Here is an 18,273-nt window from a genome sequence, read left to right on the forward strand (position 1 = left end):
TGCAAATAAAAGATTTGTTTGTATTAGTTTATAATAATTACATTACCTTAAAAATTGTACTTAAATATTACATATTTTGTTTAAATATTAAATAACTTAATTAATTATTGTTAATTAAATTTAAATCAATAACACCAAAGGTGTGTTCTGGTTCAGCCCCCATTGTGTAACATGCTGCTGGAAGGTGTGTGGATGCACACTAAAAACTGCTGGGTTATTTCATCTACCCAAACGCTGAGTTATGACATGTTCTACCCATTATGGGTTATTTTTGTGCAACTCATGCACTGAGTCAAAATTCATCGACCCAACATACATCGGTTGACCCAGCAGCTGGGTTGTTTTGAACCACAGAAGTCTGCAAAAAACCCTGCAAAAGCGCATAGGTAACCCCACACAGCCACCAACGTCTGACCCTACAGTGACACAAGAATACTCAGGAGCTGCCACGGTAAGAACGTTTTATCCTGCTTGTATTCATCTTTTTTTTTTTTTCTTCTTTTTTAAAAATTAAATCCTTATACTTTTTAAAAACTGCACAAGTAATACAGCTCCATCTTATTTTATCTTCTTTTTTAGCCTGGAACGAACATGGTCGAGTACCTACATGAGGCCAAGGCATCCAGACCGCACCCGTATGTCCTGACACTGGGAAACGACAAACATCAATCATCCCAGGCCTTTGTCATCATTGCTGGACAGGCTCTGGTACACGACACACTGCTTCAGGCAATCGATGTCTGCTTCAAGGCATTTGTTATGGATATCAAATACCCGAAGCAATGTGAACATGTGTGGGAATTCCTGCAGGCTGTTGTTTATAAAATGCCAGGAGCGGGTTCCAAGCTAGTAAAGTTCCTCCAAAGTCGATTACTTGCTTGCAAGTAGAGCCTCAAGGGCAGCTGGTTAGTAAAAATGTTAAATCTGTTAGTTGTTAGACTTGTTTTGTTATGATAATAAACTGAGTGTCTCTTTGTGGACACAACAAGAGATTTGAGGATGTCATCTTGTGGTTTTTCAACATTTGACATTTTATACACAACTAATTGATTAATCATTTACATAATTGACAGATTAATCAATAATGGAAATAATCATTAGTTGCAGCCCCATTTTGTTGATAGTGATTAAAACTTACAATTCATTTTATATTGTGGATATTTATAATATATTAATTTTAGAATTCCAATATTGTCAAGTGTTAATTATGATATGTCCTTTGGATGAACAAATCTAGCATGTATTTGGTTACAGGTTTGTAGTTGAACAGTTTTATAGACAACAAATAGTGTGTAGTTGAATGAACCCAGAATTGTAGTTAATTTGACCCAGCATTTGGGTAGAATATTTAACTCATCTGTTGGGTTAAAATGGCCAACCCATAGTGCTGGGTCAAATTAACTACTGCTAGGTTGGTGCAATAGTGACCCAGCGGTTAACTCAGTTATAAAACAACCCAAATTGGGTTATTTTTAACCCAACCTTTTTTAGTGTGTGGTTTTTGTTGAAGGTGCTGTAGCCCTGCCCAGTTGTCCGTATGAACTGTGAAGTACATTACTGTCTGCAAAGCAAAACCAGTCGGTATTCTGTCCAGCGTTACGTCCTCCAGTGCTGGTTGAAATGGGACTCGACCGGTTTTATTTTTTGAGGATTTTGATCTCAACTTGCATTGTAATTTTTGTTTTGTCATCAACAAATTTATCAAGCAGCAGGTGAGTTGTATTTATAACGACTTATGGTGAAGGAGGGTATTTTATCTCGTATCTGTTGTCTGGTTAAGTAATTTTGTTGTCCAAATAAATGTGTCATTTCCAGGTGGAGTAAATGAATAATCTTAAATTGGCGTCGTGCTCATTCTTCTACATTTTGTTATCTGTGGTTCTTTCCACATGAGTTGGAATACTTTCTCAGACCCAATCTCAGAAGGACCTGAGGAAATAGCTGAGCTATGGGTGCAAAAGGAAAACTTGCTTGCCTCAAACTTTGTGTTAACGGATCCCACAAAACAAGCCGAATCCCCAAAATCGACAGTGAGAGTGAACAACGTGTTAATATGTGTCCATGTGGAATGCATGAGTGTGGATGGTGTCTGTACATTTAGTAAAACATCTAGTTTGGATCTCAAATTTGGATGTCAAATCCTGTCCAACAACATTTCTCCCCTTACAGCTTTATTTTGATTACTTTCTCCTGATAAAAGGACATGAATGATCCATTGTGTTCACCAGCCAGTCTCTAATTCCTCGATGCTGGTGTGCGGTGGGTTTTTAAATATTAATGTTACTAATGAATAAATAATCATGAGGTGAACAGCTTAGCAATGAGTAACCACCCTCACCCATCAACAATATGCTTTTCTGTTTTTGCTTGCAGAAAATATACTTGCTGTGAATAATTTGCATATTTAAATGTATTTAAAATGTTTTTGGGTTATTTTGCAGAGGTGATGCCTACAGTGAAGTTGATCCCAAAGCCAAAAGAGCCACTGCTGCTTCCACGGACGGGCAGTGACGGATGTTTGCGCTGTGCTGTGGTGGGCACATCAGGAATCCTATATGGCTCTAAATTGGGGAAAGAAATTGATGCTCACGATTACGTTTTTCGGTAAGAAAGCCTTTCATTTAGTTTCTTAGGCCCCGATTAAAACGAGGTCTAAAGCTATTTCACAAATGATCATTAAACCCTTTCATATCAGGAGCCCAAATCATTACATACCAAGTCAATATTTAGTCATAGCAGGAATCCATCCCTTTGTGCATTTGTGCATTGTGTACAGCAGTGTAGTTTGTTCAAAGCACGTCAATGAGGATATGCCTCCGGGATGTTTAAAATAGCAGAAAACAACTATGTGCTTTGCAATGATGTGAAGGAGCTCATACACTCGTCAGTATGTTGAGAGCAAACAAGGAAACTGATGCTGTAAGTTTCCAGTCTTTATCCTATGCTAAGCGATTCTAACCTCCGGCCGTATCCTCATATATAATGAACAACTTTTTGCAAAAAAACTATTCAAGTTTATTTGATCACTCAAAATTCTTACTCAACACTGGTGTAAAATCATTAAACAGGATTTATATTAAATAATACTTGCAAGCAGGAGACTAATTGGACACATACACGCTTCAAGGCTAACCCAAGTGCTGGTTAGTAATAATAATAATAATAAATGTTTTTGTTATTGTCAAGATGTTGTTATATAACATGAATGTAATATTTATTTGCAATAGTTCATTAAATTCATTACTAAACTATAATTGTATCCAGTTGACACTAAATACCTTTGTGTCATCTCTCCAACTGAATGAGGCTGCACCCCAGTTGGGATTAATTACTCTGGATCATCTGATAAAGTCTTTGTTCAGTCAATCATAGAAGTAGAACTATGACTTTTGAGGGAATAAGCAATATCTCCTTACTTGAAGTTATAGAACTATAACTCGTGCATACAGGGAAAGTTCAACTTCTGCCACACGGCGTCGTTGTTCTGCAATAAATCTGCAACCGATGTGAATTCATACTTTCAACTGTAGCATCTGACTCCACGCATTGTTGTGTAGGATTATTTTAAATACAAACCATTTGCATTTAAATGTATTGAGAACAAGCAAAACTGTAAATCAAACAGCAAAGAAATGCTGTACTCCTTTACCTCCCAACTTGAGACAGAAGGGAAATGCTTAAATGTGTCATCCCATCATGCATTGCGCCATAGCACGGCTCACCAACCAACCTTAAGTAAACGTGTAATGTTGTTATTAATTCAAATTAATCGTGCTATTGTGTATCCGTGTGTCGTTATTTGCACATGGTGTGACTTCAGATGTTGGACACGTGAGTCCGACGTCAAACCGTCACTCAGAGTGGCTTCGCTGGGAATCACTCTTGTCTGTGGGAGCGTCGGTCAGTCAGATCACTCTTGGTTCTTTTCAGATCGCATAAATCTTTCGCCTTTTACTAAAGATTTCCGTGGAGAGGACCAACAAGAGTATAACTCAATTTTTTGATGCTCTGCGCAAGCGGAGCTTCCTTATCGTGTTAAATAAAATCCACAACATATCACCGCGAGAGCCGAGATTGGCAAATAATGTACCGCGGAGCAACATCAATCTGTGACCTCACTACCTTACACACTCAGTGCGTGGCAATCCTCTCATTGTTGTAGTTGCTTGAATGGTGAAAAGTACACCAATTAGCCTAACTGCAATCTTTTTATCGGCATGCACTTGCAGTAACGCGCACACACGCAACGTGACGGTAGCATCTGACGGACTGCGTCAGGTCATCCGAAAACAGCCTGATTCATACCGGAAGCTGGGTAGTTCAGCTTCAGAATAAAGCTCAAATATATTAATGCAAACCCTTTGTGTTGAGACAAAAATAAACCATTGTTTTCCTGAAAATAATAAATATCATTACAAAACGGAATCAAATGACTGTGTGATGTATGACGTGGTTTGACGTATATGAAAAGACGTGCAACTTGCTGCTGGTGAAACGAATGCTTTATTTTCTTCCTTTCGTCAAAACAACCGTATTAAACTCCACCATAAGCGCCTTTTGCCCTTTTTCATACGGATCCATTAAACTGCTAAAATTTCAAGAATAAATTCGCATCTGTCCGTAACAAGATCCTACACATTTCGCATATAAACATTCCCCTTTTCGCTTTCAAAATAAAAGTCATTCCTTTTCCGAAAGGTCTATGGGGTTATTTACACTTATTTTCATCTATAGCAGGGATCGGTTTTTAGCAAAAAAGCTATGTTGAACCCCGTCCTCAGCACAAACGGACAATCCCAGCTATCAACTAGTTGATGGAGGGAGTAGAATATTAAACAACAACAACACAACATAAAGAAGCTAATATAAGATTCATTGGACAGAAAAATGTTGAGGGGATACAAAAGACTGAGTGAGTGGCTAACATGATAGCATAGCAATAAGGCCTCCATAATAGGGTTGTCACAATACCAAAATTATGACTTCGATACTACACCTGCCAACATATTACGGTACTCGATACTTACGATACGATACCACAAATAGGATACTGGAATATTTATCTAGGATAGTAATAAATAAAATATCTGTAAGGTTCCCTTTTTTCCCTGGCATTTGTTTGACTGTCTGTGGGATAAACATTGCTTCATTTACTTGCATGTAGAGTTTGATATTCTCACATTCATATTTCTTAATTCATGGAATTATTATTTTTCCTTAACTAAAAATAAAGAATTAGGTGAAGATCCACCCTCAGGCTCCACCAGCATGTAGCCTATTGGAAGTGTGTATTATTTGGTACTATTTTGTGTGCATTCTGACCTCATAGTCATAAAGGCCCACATGAGTGAAATTGTAGGTTATTTTGCATGTATATATTTCTGCTGGACTATTCAGTAACTTATTTCCCGTCTTGCTTTGTCTTGTGTTGCACTTGCTTGATCTTTGACTGTTGTTGTCAAGCTACTGTAGGATATTAGAAACAAAAATACGACCCGGTTCATAAAATTAATAAAATGCATATAGTGTACACCAGAATACAGCCATGATTCTGAAACTGTGTAATCAATAAAGTAATGACAATATTGTAAAACCACTGTAATTCTGCAACTGTAATAGAATAATACCAATGTAGTTATGATTGTATTTGATGTAATGTAATCAACTGGAATGCATGCATGCAATACTTGAACAACAACTGATATTGACTAAGGATCATTCGAAATCCGAGTTACATTGAACTCACCAGAAGACCACTCCCAGAGGTGTGGACACTAACTTTCACACCTTTAAGCATTGTTATAAAAACCTGTAGAAACCATTGTTCTCGAGTTCGCTGGTGGAGGCGACAGACGGGCACTAGGGATGGTCAAAGGACTGACCTGGGGCCTGTTGGCTGCTGAGACCAGCGGCTCCTCAGCTGAGATGTTCTTTTTACCACAACACCATTATTAAATACATTTGATTTTCATTTTTGAACACAACACTAGCCAACAAAGCTACAGGCTGCCAACTCTCACAGTTTCCCTGTCTGACAAACGTGTTTGCATGTTTTCACACGCACTCACGCCACACATCCAATTTCTTACGCAAAAAAAATCTGCGCTGGTTCTTCTACAACCTCGTCGACGGTAAACGGCGCATCTGTAACGCTATTCGCTGCACGTGGCGTAACTTACACCCCCGTCGGCCGTAGAGTTCACCCGACAACTTGTAAAAGTATGTATGTAAAAGAGGCCATCTGGTCACTCGAGCTAGGCTAGGCTACTCGTGTTAGGCTGTATGTGGGGGAGCTTGGGGGTGTTCGTGTTTATAATCACATTTGCAAACCTGTCGTTCTTTGAACTCTCTTGACATGTTCGTGGTGTCTGTCTGATAGGTCATATCTGAGGCGTTCCCTCCCTTTTCCTGTGTGGATTTGAAGCAGGTTTTTACAGACGGGTCTGTGTGTGTCGATGGGATTTCCATCGCAGTCTGCTGCATGAGGGAATGTCTCGCCTGATAACTCGCTGTGAGGGACAGCTGCCTGTTGCTCGTGTGAGAGCTGTGCGGCCCTCGCGGTCAATGCGTGCAGGCAGCCTGACAGGGAGCGAACAGTGCGTGCTTTTTTAAAAAGTACCAGTACTAACATTTTTAAAAACCGAATTGTTTTTAACATAAGGGCACCTTTCTAGTACCGGTACACCGTGCAACACTACTCCATAGACAATCTTAATGCTCATCATTGGTGCATCCGGGTTGGATTTAGAGTCAAATCTGATCTAATCTTCAGCTCAGACTCCAGCGGTACCTGCACACCAGATGGACCCAATATCTGGCTCCGGTGCCGAATTCGGCCTGAATTCGGGCGGGAAGCTGCTCGGGGCCCTGCAGAGAGCGAGCCCTCCTCCTCTGTAAAGGAGCAGAGCTTCCCTTTGCTGCTGCGGGCCCCGGGGCCGTACTGCTGGCCCTGAGAGAACCAGAACCATGACTTAGCGGGGCAGACTGGTCACACCCTGCTGCGGAAACAAGTAAGAGTATTTGGTGCTTGGAAAAACAACCACTTTTGTGGTAAGATGAACACAATGGGAAAGTTCCTGATCTTTGCTGCGAGGTATATTTTAATATTAAAATCACATCTCAGCAGGCCTGTAAACTGTTTCAACGAACTTTAGATTCAACTTTAAGATTCCCTTTCTGAGGAGGCTTCTTTACTGGAGGACCACCCGGGCACACAAAGCGCTTGAATAAACTCAAATCAAGATGTACAGTCCAGCCACCAGATATTCACATATTTGTGTGTCAATATGCACTTTGTCTGAATTGTATGTTTGCCGTTTCAATCAATCACCATCCAGTTCCATATGCCCATGATTTTTTTATCCACCATATGCAAATACAATATTTGTTAGTATACAATAGCATTACCTTAAAATCTTACTTAAATATTACATGTGATTCAATATTAAATAACTTAATTAATTGTTGTTCATTAAATTTAAATCAATAACACAAAAGGTGTGTTCTGGTTCAGCCCCCATTGTGTAACATGCTGCTGGAAGGTGTGTGGATGGTTTTTGTTGAAGGTGCTGTAGCCCTGCCCAGTTGTCCGTATGAACTGTGAAGCACATTACTGTCTGCAAAGCAAAACCAGCCGGTATTCTGTCCAACGTTACGTCCTCCAGTGCTGGTTGAAATGGGAATCTACCAGGTTTCCTTTTTGGTGATTTTGATCTCAACTTGCGTTGTAATTTTTGTTTTGTCGACAAATTTATCAAGCAGCAGGTGAGTTGTATTTATAACGACTTATGGTGAAGGAGGGTATTTTATCTCGTATCTGTTGGTTAAGTAGTTTATTGATGTCCAAATAAATGTGTCATTTTCAGGTGGAGTAAATTAATTATCTTATTATATTAGCATTTCATTTTACTTTATTTTATTACTTGTGCACTGCTGTCTTGTCTATTGGCACATTGTCTACTGTCGCGCACCAACCGCCAAGACAAATTGCTTGTATGTTTGGCATATTTTGGTAATAAATGTTTCCTGATTCCTGATTCCTGATCTTAAATTGGCGTCGTGCTCATTCTTCTACATTTCGTAATCTGTGGTTCTTTCCACATTAGTTGGAATACTTTCTCAGACCCAATCTCAGAAGGACCTGAGGAAATAGCTGAGCTATGGGTGCAAAAGGAAAACTTGCTTGCCTCAAACTTTGTGTTAACGGATCCCACAAAACAAGCCGAATCCCCAAAATCGACAGTGAGAGTGAACAAACCGCCGCGCGCTCCGGAGACTCCCGTACCTGTCCTCTTCAGAAAAGACTTCAAGAAGCTTCCGCGCTTTGATTTCGAGGATATTTATAACCAGGATGCTCCACGCAGGCAGACAGTAAGCATGCTGCGGCATACATAAAGACATGTATTCACTTTATTGGCGGCGGGGTAATCCGCACAGCTTTGTGTTCAGTTTGGTGTATTTGGTGTGAGCTGTATGCGTTTTACCTTCGCTTTTCTCTTAATGTTTTACAACACACATTTCTGTTTTTTGAATTTCTTGAGTGTTGGTTTATTTGTTTCATCATGTCACATTTTATCCAACATTGTCAGACGTGTGCCCAGTCTCTGCGAAACTCTGAAGATAAAGACTTCAAGAAGAATTTCCTCCCAAACGTTCGTTTGTTTATGGACAAAATGAACATGAGCGAGTGGAACCGGCTGTCGCACTTCAACAATCCTTTTGGTTTCATGGAGATTAAATATGATGGTACGTGTTGATATGTGTCCATGTGGGATGCATGAGTGTGTATGGTGTCTGTACATCAAGTAGAATCTTGTGAGACTTTTAAAGTCATTGCCTCAACCATGCGAATCACAAACCAAAGGCCTAAAGAAATAAGGATATGTTGTGGCACACTGAAGGATTTCCCCACGGGGATTAATGAACATTTAAAGTTCAGCTGTAATTCCACCTTTCAGGTTGCACTGGAAATCCTCCACCGTGCCAACTCCCAGATGACTACTCATAAGCGTGTTTTATCATAACACTCATAAACACTAATGTTCATTTGGATGTCAAATCCTGTCCAACAACATTCCTTCACTTACAGCTTTGTTTTGATTACTTACTCCTGATAAAAGGACATGAATGATCCATTGTGTTCACCAGCCAGTCTCTAATTCCTCGATGCTGGTGTGCGGTGGGTTTTCAAATATTAATGTTACTAATGATTAAATAAACATGAGGTGGACAGCTTAGCAATGAGTAACCACCCTCACCCATCAACAATATGCTTTTCTGTTTTTGCTTGCAGAAAATATACTTGCGGTGAATAATTTGCATATTTAAATGTATTTAAAATGTTTTGGGGTTATTTTGCAGAGGTGATGCCTACGGTGAAGTTGATCCCAAAGCCAAAAGAGCCACTGCTGCTTCCACGGACGGGCAGTGACGGATGTTTGCGCTGTGCTGTGGTGGGCACATCAGGAATCCTATATGGCTCTAAATTGGGGAAAGAAATTGATGCTCACGATTACGTTTTTCGGTAAGAAAGCCTTTGATTTGGTTTCTTAGGCCCCGATTAAAACGAGGTCTAAAGCTATTTGACAAATGATCATCAAACCCTTTCATATCAGGAGCCCAAATCAATGCAAGTCATAAGTCATGGCCGGGATCCATTGCTTTGTGCATTCAAACCGTATGTTGACTTCTTCTCTCCTTCCTGTACAACAACGTTTCGTCACATTTCTGAAACCTTTTCTGATTGCTCAATTCGTGTAAGTTGTGTTTTTATCTGCTTCACTGCTCTGTATTATCATGCGAGTGCATAGTGTACAGCAGTGTAGTTTGTTCACTGCACGTCAATGAGGATGCACCTCCGAAAAAAGAAAAAAAAAAGAATAGCTGTTTTCTATTTGCTTTGCAATGATGTGAAGGAGCTCATACACTCGTCAGTATGTTGAGAGAAAACAAGGAAACTGATGCTGTAAGTTTCCAGTCTTTATCCTATGCTAAGCGATTCTAACCTCCGGCCGTTTCCTCATATTTAATGTTCAGAAGAGGTATCATTCTATCAACTTTTTACAAGAAAAACTATTCAAGTTTATTTGATCACTCAAAATTCTTACTCGACACTGGTGTAAAATCATTAAACAGGACTTATATTAAATAATACTTGCAAAGCAGGAGACTAATTGGACACATACACGCTTCAAGGCTAACCCAAGTGCTGGTAATCGGAGGCAGACGATCATCTTAGGAACCACGAGATTAACTGGACGTTGACTCATAAGCATCTCACTGTCATTGACCCAGAACACAATTTGCATCATAAATGAAATGTCAATATGCTAGGATGCTTAAAACGCGTGTTGGACGCTGTAAAAATCGACAATAAAATAAGTATCTTCCGTTTTTACCTAGATTTTAGTGATGTCCCTCTATTAGAGGTCTTCATAACAATTCAACAAAAATATCTGTAAAATAATTCACGGCACAGACTTAAGTATTACAAAATGTATTGTGCTTGAGTTTCGGTTAATAACGTGGCACAAACTTCTTGTTAGATCATTTAGGAGGAGGAAATATTTGGCGGACTGTTTTTTAAGGTGTGACGGTTAAACACAACAAAGAAAAAAAAGATGCGTTGGCAATGAACCTATTCCTATAATGCCAAGCAACCTTTCGAGCCCTAGGACAATTACCCAATGCTATGAACCCGTTTTTTGTAAGTATGACTCATGCTTGTTCTTTTGAATTATTTTTATTTACACTGTAAAAAAAGTCAAAGAGGTTCAACTTAAAAACATAAGTTCAATTGTTACCTTGCAGTTTTGAGAAGAGTCAAACTGGATTTACAATTTGGTACAAATCATTTTTTGTTTAACTTACAGTAGCTCTGGATTGTTTAAAGTGTCCATTTGAGGAACTGCAGTTATTGGAACTTCATTTTGACTGTTGGAAAGTCAACTCAAGTATTCAGTTCATTAAACTTGTTGAAATTTACAATTTGTTGAACTGGCTTAAAAACCTGAGACAGGAAACTTATACAACTAAGTTGTAATTGTATAACTCATCATAATAAGTTGAAGTAAATAACAAAAAGATGTTACTATGACTTATTGTTGAAATCATTTTTTACAGTGGCTCTTCTTCTGTCTCCTCAGGAGCCTTTTCCCCTTTCCAAAGAAGCTCTCTAAAGGTGTTGGTTTTTTGCTCATTTTCGATAACTTGTGGACTTAATTCTAATTACCACATGACCGAGACAAGTGTCCCGGTACTGGTCGGCGGCCCGGTGCTTGGGGACCGCTAACAAAGAAACGTTTCTTCACTGAGGCTTTCTCACTCATAAGCAGATGTCCTGAGATGGTGTTTTGTTAAGCAACCACTTACATGTCTTTGCACCCACTACATGTTGCATTCACAGCAATGAACTCATTGTCATGTACTGTATGCCATTAATAATTCCCTTTGAAAATATTCTTTTCAACGTATATTTTTCTATGTGGGTAATCTGACAGCACTGCCAACCACAGTAGCGTTCAATTAATATTCTAAATTCAGGTAAAATTTGTTCATATTTCTCAAGTAAAGAAAATAACTTTTTGTGTCTGTGCGGCAGGATGAACGGTGCCATCATCAAAGGCTTTGAGGAAGACGTAGGAAACAAGACATCGGTGTACGTTCACACTTCCCACTCAATCATTACTTCGCCGCTTGTGTTCCGGAAGTACGGATACACAACCGCCCCTAAGGACGAGGTAGTCAAATTCCATTAAAACATGTGATATCGTATTGCTTTATATCCCACGCATGAACACTGCTCTGCCGTCCTCGTCCTTTTGGCAGGGTATAAAATATGTAATGATACCTGAAGGGATGAGGGATTTCTATTGGATGGAGGGTCTTTTCAAACATGAAAGAATCAAGACTCGGACATCTAATAACACCAGGTGAATATCAACTCTTTATATTTCTAATTTGACGAGGGACAACATGCACACACAAACACAAAACCACAGCCAGGGCTTAAATGACTTGGATTGGACCTGACAACGTGTTGCTACATGACGCTGGCCTTATTCATTAGAATAATGAATCAGCTTCCAAAGGAATTGCATTGCGATGAAATCATATCTCAAGAAGTGTTGGTACACAATTACATCGACTAAATAATCGCTAACATCAGGCCCATTAGGAAACCCCAGTGTCAATCAAACTAATAATCAGATTGATCACGTGAACATAGTAAGTGTTTGGCTAGAAATACATTTCACTTCACGGTGTTGAAAGCCCTCCTTTATGGGCTCCTGCGCCTCCTTTAACCCGTGAAAGCTTCTGAAGCACTTCTCAGTATACAAAACGTAAATTCAACGGCGGCTTTTTGATCTTCTTCAAAATAAAAAAATACTTTACATTCCAAAAACAAAACTCACGAGAGGAGTTTGTGAAACACTGAATGTAGCATGTTGTATAGAAGTGTCACTGCAATAGTCATAGCGTAGTGTCGTGGTGTTTAGTACATTCATTATTGAATTTAGCATTTAAATGATGAATTAAAAAGATAACTGAAAATGAATAATCCTTTATGTGTTTAGCTCTTGATTTTGTACTTCAACCCTACAGGCCCTGGACATACTATGGTGGACAATACAATGAGAGCCGCTTCTATGTTCTGCACCAGGATTTCCTCAGATACGTTCAAAACAGGTCACCCTCCTCTAACAATACTACCCAAACATTTGACGTTTTGTGTTTTTATACAGCAATGATAATACTGCAGCCACAGTGCTTTATAAAACAGGACGAAAGACCATTAAACATTGATAATATGTGAAATGTTTGCTAACACACGTTTAATGTTCTATTTAAAGGCTGTAGTTTGTCTAGATTATTTCACGTATGTGTATTTAACACTTTTCATTGTCCAAAGGTTCTTAATGTCTCCTCGTCTGAATTCTTCACGTTGGGCAATTGTCAGACCAACCAATGGGGCATTCACTCTCTTCCTCGCTCTGCATACCTGTGACACTGTAAGTTCATATTACTTGGACATGTCGTTGACATTGTAATCATCCACACCTATAGAACTCTGCCCATGCCTAACGTTTAATTTAATCAGGTCATGGATCGATGTTCCTGCTTTTCAACATTTTTTTTCTGCTGCATTATCTGTTTTCAGTTTTGTATTCACGATACGTTACACAGAGAAAAAGGGTTTTTTGAATTACACAACATAGTCCAAGTAAAAATCCGTTGAAAACGCACATTTTGGTTTTACACCTCATCTTTAAAAAATACAACATGTTAATTTATCAGCTTTGCGGCGCTAATTGGAGGATCACGTACCGACAGAGACAGTTTTCTTTTGTTTACGGTCATTATGCTAAGCTAAGCTAACCATAGGTTGTAGCTTCCAATGTTTCACACAGAATAAGAGAGTGGTCCATCTTCTCATCCAACTTTCCTCTACGAATTGGATTAACGTTTTCATGTCAAACTTTTCTTCAAACAAATCTTTATTAGCTGTAAATTTTCTGTCTCAATCGTCACTGTTTTCCTTTCTGACTTTGGCAGGTTAGTGCGTATGGATTCATGACAGAGGACTACGCAAAATACTCTAACTACTACTGTCAAAGGGATCTTAAAACCAAAGTAATTTTTTACGCCAACCACGACTATCACATGGAAAAGAAGCTGTGGAAAAAACTACATGACAGCAAAATACTGAAGTTGTATCAGAGAACCGAAACAGGGAAGAATTCGTCGAGCACCACACCGAAGCACTGACGGGAACAAATGATGTCAGCCGACAGAGATGAATGCCCTAAGCACAGCTGCCAGATGTGCCAATGGAAGTGGCGGGTGGTGGTGTGTTTGGGTGTGGGTGGGTGTGGGTATTTGTGTTCACAAAGACATTGTGTAACCTCTCCCCGTTGTTATACGTCAGCAGCCCATCTCCTATTGTTTTCTTGTGTTTTCTCTAAAAGACTCAAGTCACACAATGCTTTACACATGTGCTGCCTCTCTGTGCCATTCACAATTAAAACAATGAGAAAATTCAGTTTCTCGGTTTGCTGAGTTATTCAAAAAAAGATCAAAATCAGTGCTGATGAATAGATTTGGAAGAAGGAAGAAGGGAAAGACAAACATTGATCAAATGAACCAAGAAGTGTATTTGCCCTAAACTATATCCCAATAATAAGTAATGTCACACTTTTGCTTAGTAGTAATAATAATAATAGATGTTTTTGTTATTGTCAAGATGTTGTTATATAACATGAATGTAATATTTATTTGCAATAGTTCATTAAATTCATTACTAAACTATAATTGTATCCAATTGACACTAAATACCTTTGTGTCATCTCTCCAACTGAATGAGGCTGCACCCCAGTTGGGATTGAAGTAATACTGGATCATCTGATAAAGTCTTTGTTCAGTCAATCATAGAAGTATGCAACTATGACCTCTGAGGAATCGAGCAATATCTCCTTACTTGAAGTTATAGAACTAATCTGAATCTCAGTACAGTGGATCAAGACTTACAATTAAACATATATTTATTATTTCTGGTTTAATTTTCGTCTGTCCTAATATGAATTGTTACTTCTGATTTTGGGTTGTGCATACAGGGAAAGTTAATCTTCTGCCACAGGGAGTCGTTGATGTGCAATAAATATGCAACCGATGTGAATATATACGTTCAACTGTAGCATCTGATCTGACTCCATACATTGTCTGCTGTGTGGGATTATTTTAAATACATATACATTGCATATAAATGTATTGTGCACCCATAGAGAACAAACACAATGGTCAAAGAAAAACTGGAACTCAAACGACAATGAAATGCTGTACAATGTGTTACGGCCCTCTGGCCCCCCCTGTCTCCTTCTCTATGTTCTTGTTTGCAGATTGGAGACGGGTGGAGCTGGAGGAGACCCGTTAAGGTGACAGGTTGCACCTGTGGGTGGAGCTAGCCAGGTGTTAAAGTTCCTGATGCCCAGCCTGCTCGCTCGCTCTCTCTCTCTCTCTCTCTCTCTCTCTCTCTCTCTCTCTCTCTCTCTCTCTCTCTCTATATATATATATATATATATATATATATATATATATATATATATATATATATATATATATATATATATATATATATATATATATATATATATCTACCTACCTACCTACCAGCACCATTTTGATTCAGTCTTTGTCAGAGTATGCGTTTTGTTTAACTACACCTCTCAACACCTACACTTCTTATATGCATCCATGCATTTCCACTACACCCCTCACATGCCTACTTTCACACTTCACCAGTTTGGTTTCCGTTGTATATTCATACTTTGTTAGTTTTTGAATAAAACCTTTGTTATTTCTTTAAGTCAACGTGTGGACTCCCTTGTTTGTCACCTTCCATGAGCCGGGTTGTGACAAATGAAATGCTGTACTCCCAGCCCATCACTTACTTTCCAACTTGAAACAAAGGGAAAGAATTGTGTTGCTATGAATTATTCTCGCAAGGAGACTCAACTACTGCTCGTTTGTTTGGGACAGCGTTGCATCCTGAAGTTAAATGTGTTTTCTTCTTGTTTAACAGTTCAAACACTTCACATTTACCTCCTTTTTCCTCGCCAAAAGAACTATTGATAAATAATAGAAAACCTGAAAGTAATTAACATGCCCGTTTGTTTGTGTGTTTGATTGTAAACTCCTGTTCTGGTTTTAAATCAACGAGAATAATAGACAGAAGGGAAATAATTAAATGTGTCAACGACCGGACTCCCATCATGCATTGTGCCGTAGCGCGGCTCACTAACCAACCTTAAGTAAACGCGTAATGCTGTTTTTTAATTAAAATCAATCGTGGTATTGTGTATCAGCGTGTTGTTATTTGCACATGATGTGATTTCAGATGTTGGACACGTGAGACCGACATTAAACCGTCACTTAAAGTGGTTTCGCTGGTAATCAGTTTTGTCTGTGTGATGTGCCTCTTCCCTCAGACGCGTTACTAAATATGTCTGTGCAGATGGTCAACAACAGTATAACCCGATCGGCTTCCTGTGAGATGCGCATGTTGTACAATAAAGCAACCGTCGCCCCCACAGACTTAACTACTCTATTATAGTTCAATCAACATGTAGTCAGAGACAATCCTCTCATTGGTATGGTTGCCTCAGTGGTGAAAAGTACACTAGTTAGCTAAAGTACAATGTTCTTAATGACTTTAAAATCTCATCATAAGTATGTATCAAAGCAAGTCCTGTGTATGTGCATATATAAATATGTGTATAACATTTTTACATGGTAGAAGAAGTATTCATTTATTGAACAGAATAGTCTTGTTACTAATAAAAGTAACAATACCAGAGTATAAAAATACTCAACAACATCAAAATCAAAAAGTTACAGGACTAATGATGCAGAATAATTTGTATATTGTTGGTTTATTATAAGAGATGCAATTATAAGCCAGTGACTTCATTTTCAGCTGGATAATTTATTTAGTTTACTTCATTTAATTTACACTTTTAACACTTTAAAATTAACACTTTTCCTTTGATGAATTTTTAAACTTTATTTTTCTATGTCTTTATTGTTTGTATTATCTATCTGAATTTGAAAAGCAACCAAATCAAAATAAATGCAGTGGAGTAAAAATAAAAATATTTGTGTATTGAAGTAAAAACTATAAGAGAGAAGAGTATAAATGTACCTAAGGAGTACTTGAGTAAAAGTATATTTCTGCTTACAGTACATTCTGCATATGATGCTGATCATATATAATGATATACATAATTAAATATTTGAATACTCCTCCAGAATGAAAAGTCATATTGTTTGTTATGTTATTTGTTTAAGTGACATTTATTGATTTAAATGTGTGTCCATACAGTGCAATAGCTACATTTCCCTGCAAAACGTATTCATGCACTTGCAGTAACGCGCGCACACGCAACGCTGTCTCCGAGCGGCATCGTGAGCATCCGGGCCGTCAACACATGCAGCAAACCTGAGTGTGATTCCGCTCCTCCCCGGTTCGTCCCACAGCTCATCCCGAAGCTTGACACACGTCAGTCCTGTGACAGGTCACGTGACGGTAGCATTGATCCGGAAGAAGGGAAGGAAGAAGGAAAGGAGGGAAGGAGGGAGGGGGCGGCTGATGTTGCCGAGAAACGGCGTCAGGTCATCCGAAAACAGCCTGATTCATACCGGAAGCTCGGTAGTTCAGCTTCAGAACAAAGCTCAAATATTGTGGCGTTAATGGAACCCTTTGTGTTGAGACATAAATAAACCAGTTTTCCTAAAAAATAAATACCATTACAAAACGACGGTGTGATGTATTATAATCCAAATCCGCAGCTCTGTGCATCTTTTTCAGCCTCTTTTAGCTCCATGTTTTGATGCCATGTGACATCATGCACGGTTCACTCCCAATTTCACTGTACTCATGAACCCTATTTTCATCTGCAGCAGGCATCGGTTTTCAGCAAAAAAGTTCTGTTGAACCCCGTCCTCAGCACAAACAGATCACAGCTATAGTTGATGGAGAGAGTATTTTTGTTGCTACATAATGTTTGAAGCAGAGCATTAAGAGAATTCAGTGGAGGGGAAGCCTCACAGCTGGAGAAGGTCCCTAAAAGGTCTACAAGTAATCATATCAAATTACAAAATGTACATTAAAAACTATTAAAAAAGATGCCTGTTCACAAAGACGTACATATATAATATAGACTTCCAGTTTTTTATGATTGAATATACCCTAAAATAAAAAGTATCACACAATTATCCAAACCGTACACTCAAGGAGCAAAACTCGGCCCAGATTTGCACCACTATAAGCACAATGTCAGCCTCACACTGTACAATACATACAGTGATTTGCAAAACACTCAACACACATGTATACATTACACACAGAACTATATCAAGATGCCACTTATTTGCAATTCCAAAGCACTGCTGGTCAAATTGCCACACCTAATCAGTTTTAAGCACTATACCAGGCAGCAGATGAGTTCATCGATCTTCAACCGGTGAGAGGGGAATTCCCAGAGGAGGAGGCCAGATCGAGCTAGACGAAGAGACAACTTGTTTCTTGTTGTGAATCTCCATGTTGACATGTTGACTCATTTGAGTTTATGGAGAAAAAGAAACTATATTTTCATCAGTCTGCAGCATTGGATCTTGTGTGGTGTCTTTAGTATCTTTAGTGTTTTACAAATCACTGTGCGTATTGTTTTGCAAAAAGTGTGAGCAGACATTGTGCTTATAGTTATGCAAATGTGGGCA

At 38.8% G+C, this 18,273-nt stretch overlaps 1 protein-coding gene and 1 non-coding gene across 4 annotated transcripts; both read left to right on the forward strand.

Moving 5' to 3' along the window:
- Window positions 1–1,605: 1,605 nt before the first annotated feature.
- On the forward strand, window positions 1,606–13,857 carry LOC120819339 (alpha-N-acetylgalactosaminide alpha-2,6-sialyltransferase 1). Of its 3 annotated transcripts, none has more exons than XM_078103315.1 (9): window positions 1,606–1,712; window positions 8,106–8,370; window positions 8,589–8,745; window positions 9,361–9,523; window positions 11,600–11,738; window positions 11,827–11,930; window positions 12,604–12,687; window positions 12,911–13,010; window positions 13,555–13,857. In XM_078103315.1, exons 1-9 carry the CDS (start codon window positions 1,621–1,623, stop codon window positions 13,765–13,767), a joined length of 1,317 nt encoding a protein of 438 aa, XP_077959441.1. In that variant the 5' UTR covers window positions 1,606–1,620; the 3' UTR covers window positions 13,768–13,857. The 3 variants fall into 3 exon arrangements, with proteins under 3 accessions (XP_077959441.1, XP_077959439.1, XP_077959440.1); XM_078103313.1 differs by lacking the exon at window positions 1,606–1,712 and adding an exon at window positions 4,424–7,764; XM_078103314.1 differs by lacking the exons at window positions 1,606–1,712; window positions 11,600–11,738; window positions 11,827–11,930 and adding an exon at window positions 4,431–7,764.
- On the forward strand, window positions 3,911–4,024 carry LOC120819898 (U5 spliceosomal RNA). Its single transcript, XR_005712343.1, has one exon. It is a non-coding gene; the product is annotated as a U5 spliceosomal RNA (small nuclear RNA).
- Window positions 13,858–18,273: the final 4,416 nt, after the last annotated feature.

This window comes from Gasterosteus aculeatus, chromosome 5 (assembly GCF_964276395.1).
Source record: "Gasterosteus aculeatus chromosome 5, fGasAcu3.hap1.1, whole genome shotgun sequence".
NCBI classification, from domain to species: domain Eukaryota; kingdom Metazoa; phylum Chordata; class Actinopteri; order Perciformes; family Gasterosteidae; genus Gasterosteus; species Gasterosteus aculeatus.

What these genes read in the sequence shown, in the direction of transcription:
- LOC120819339 (XM_078103315.1), top strand. Translation starts at nt 1,621, where the DNA reads ATGGGACTCGACCGGTTTTATTTTTTGAGGATTTTGATCTCAACTTGC. An exon ending in GCTCACGATTACGTTTTTCG is followed by an intron (nt 9,524 to 11,599) that starts GTAAGAAAGCCT and finishes TCTGTGCGGCAG; the next exon opens with GATGAACGGTGCCATCATCA. An exon ending in CTCTGCATACCTGTGACACT is followed by an intron (nt 13,011 to 13,554) that starts GTAAGTTCATAT and finishes TGACTTTGGCAG; the next exon opens with GTTAGTGCGTATGGATTCAT.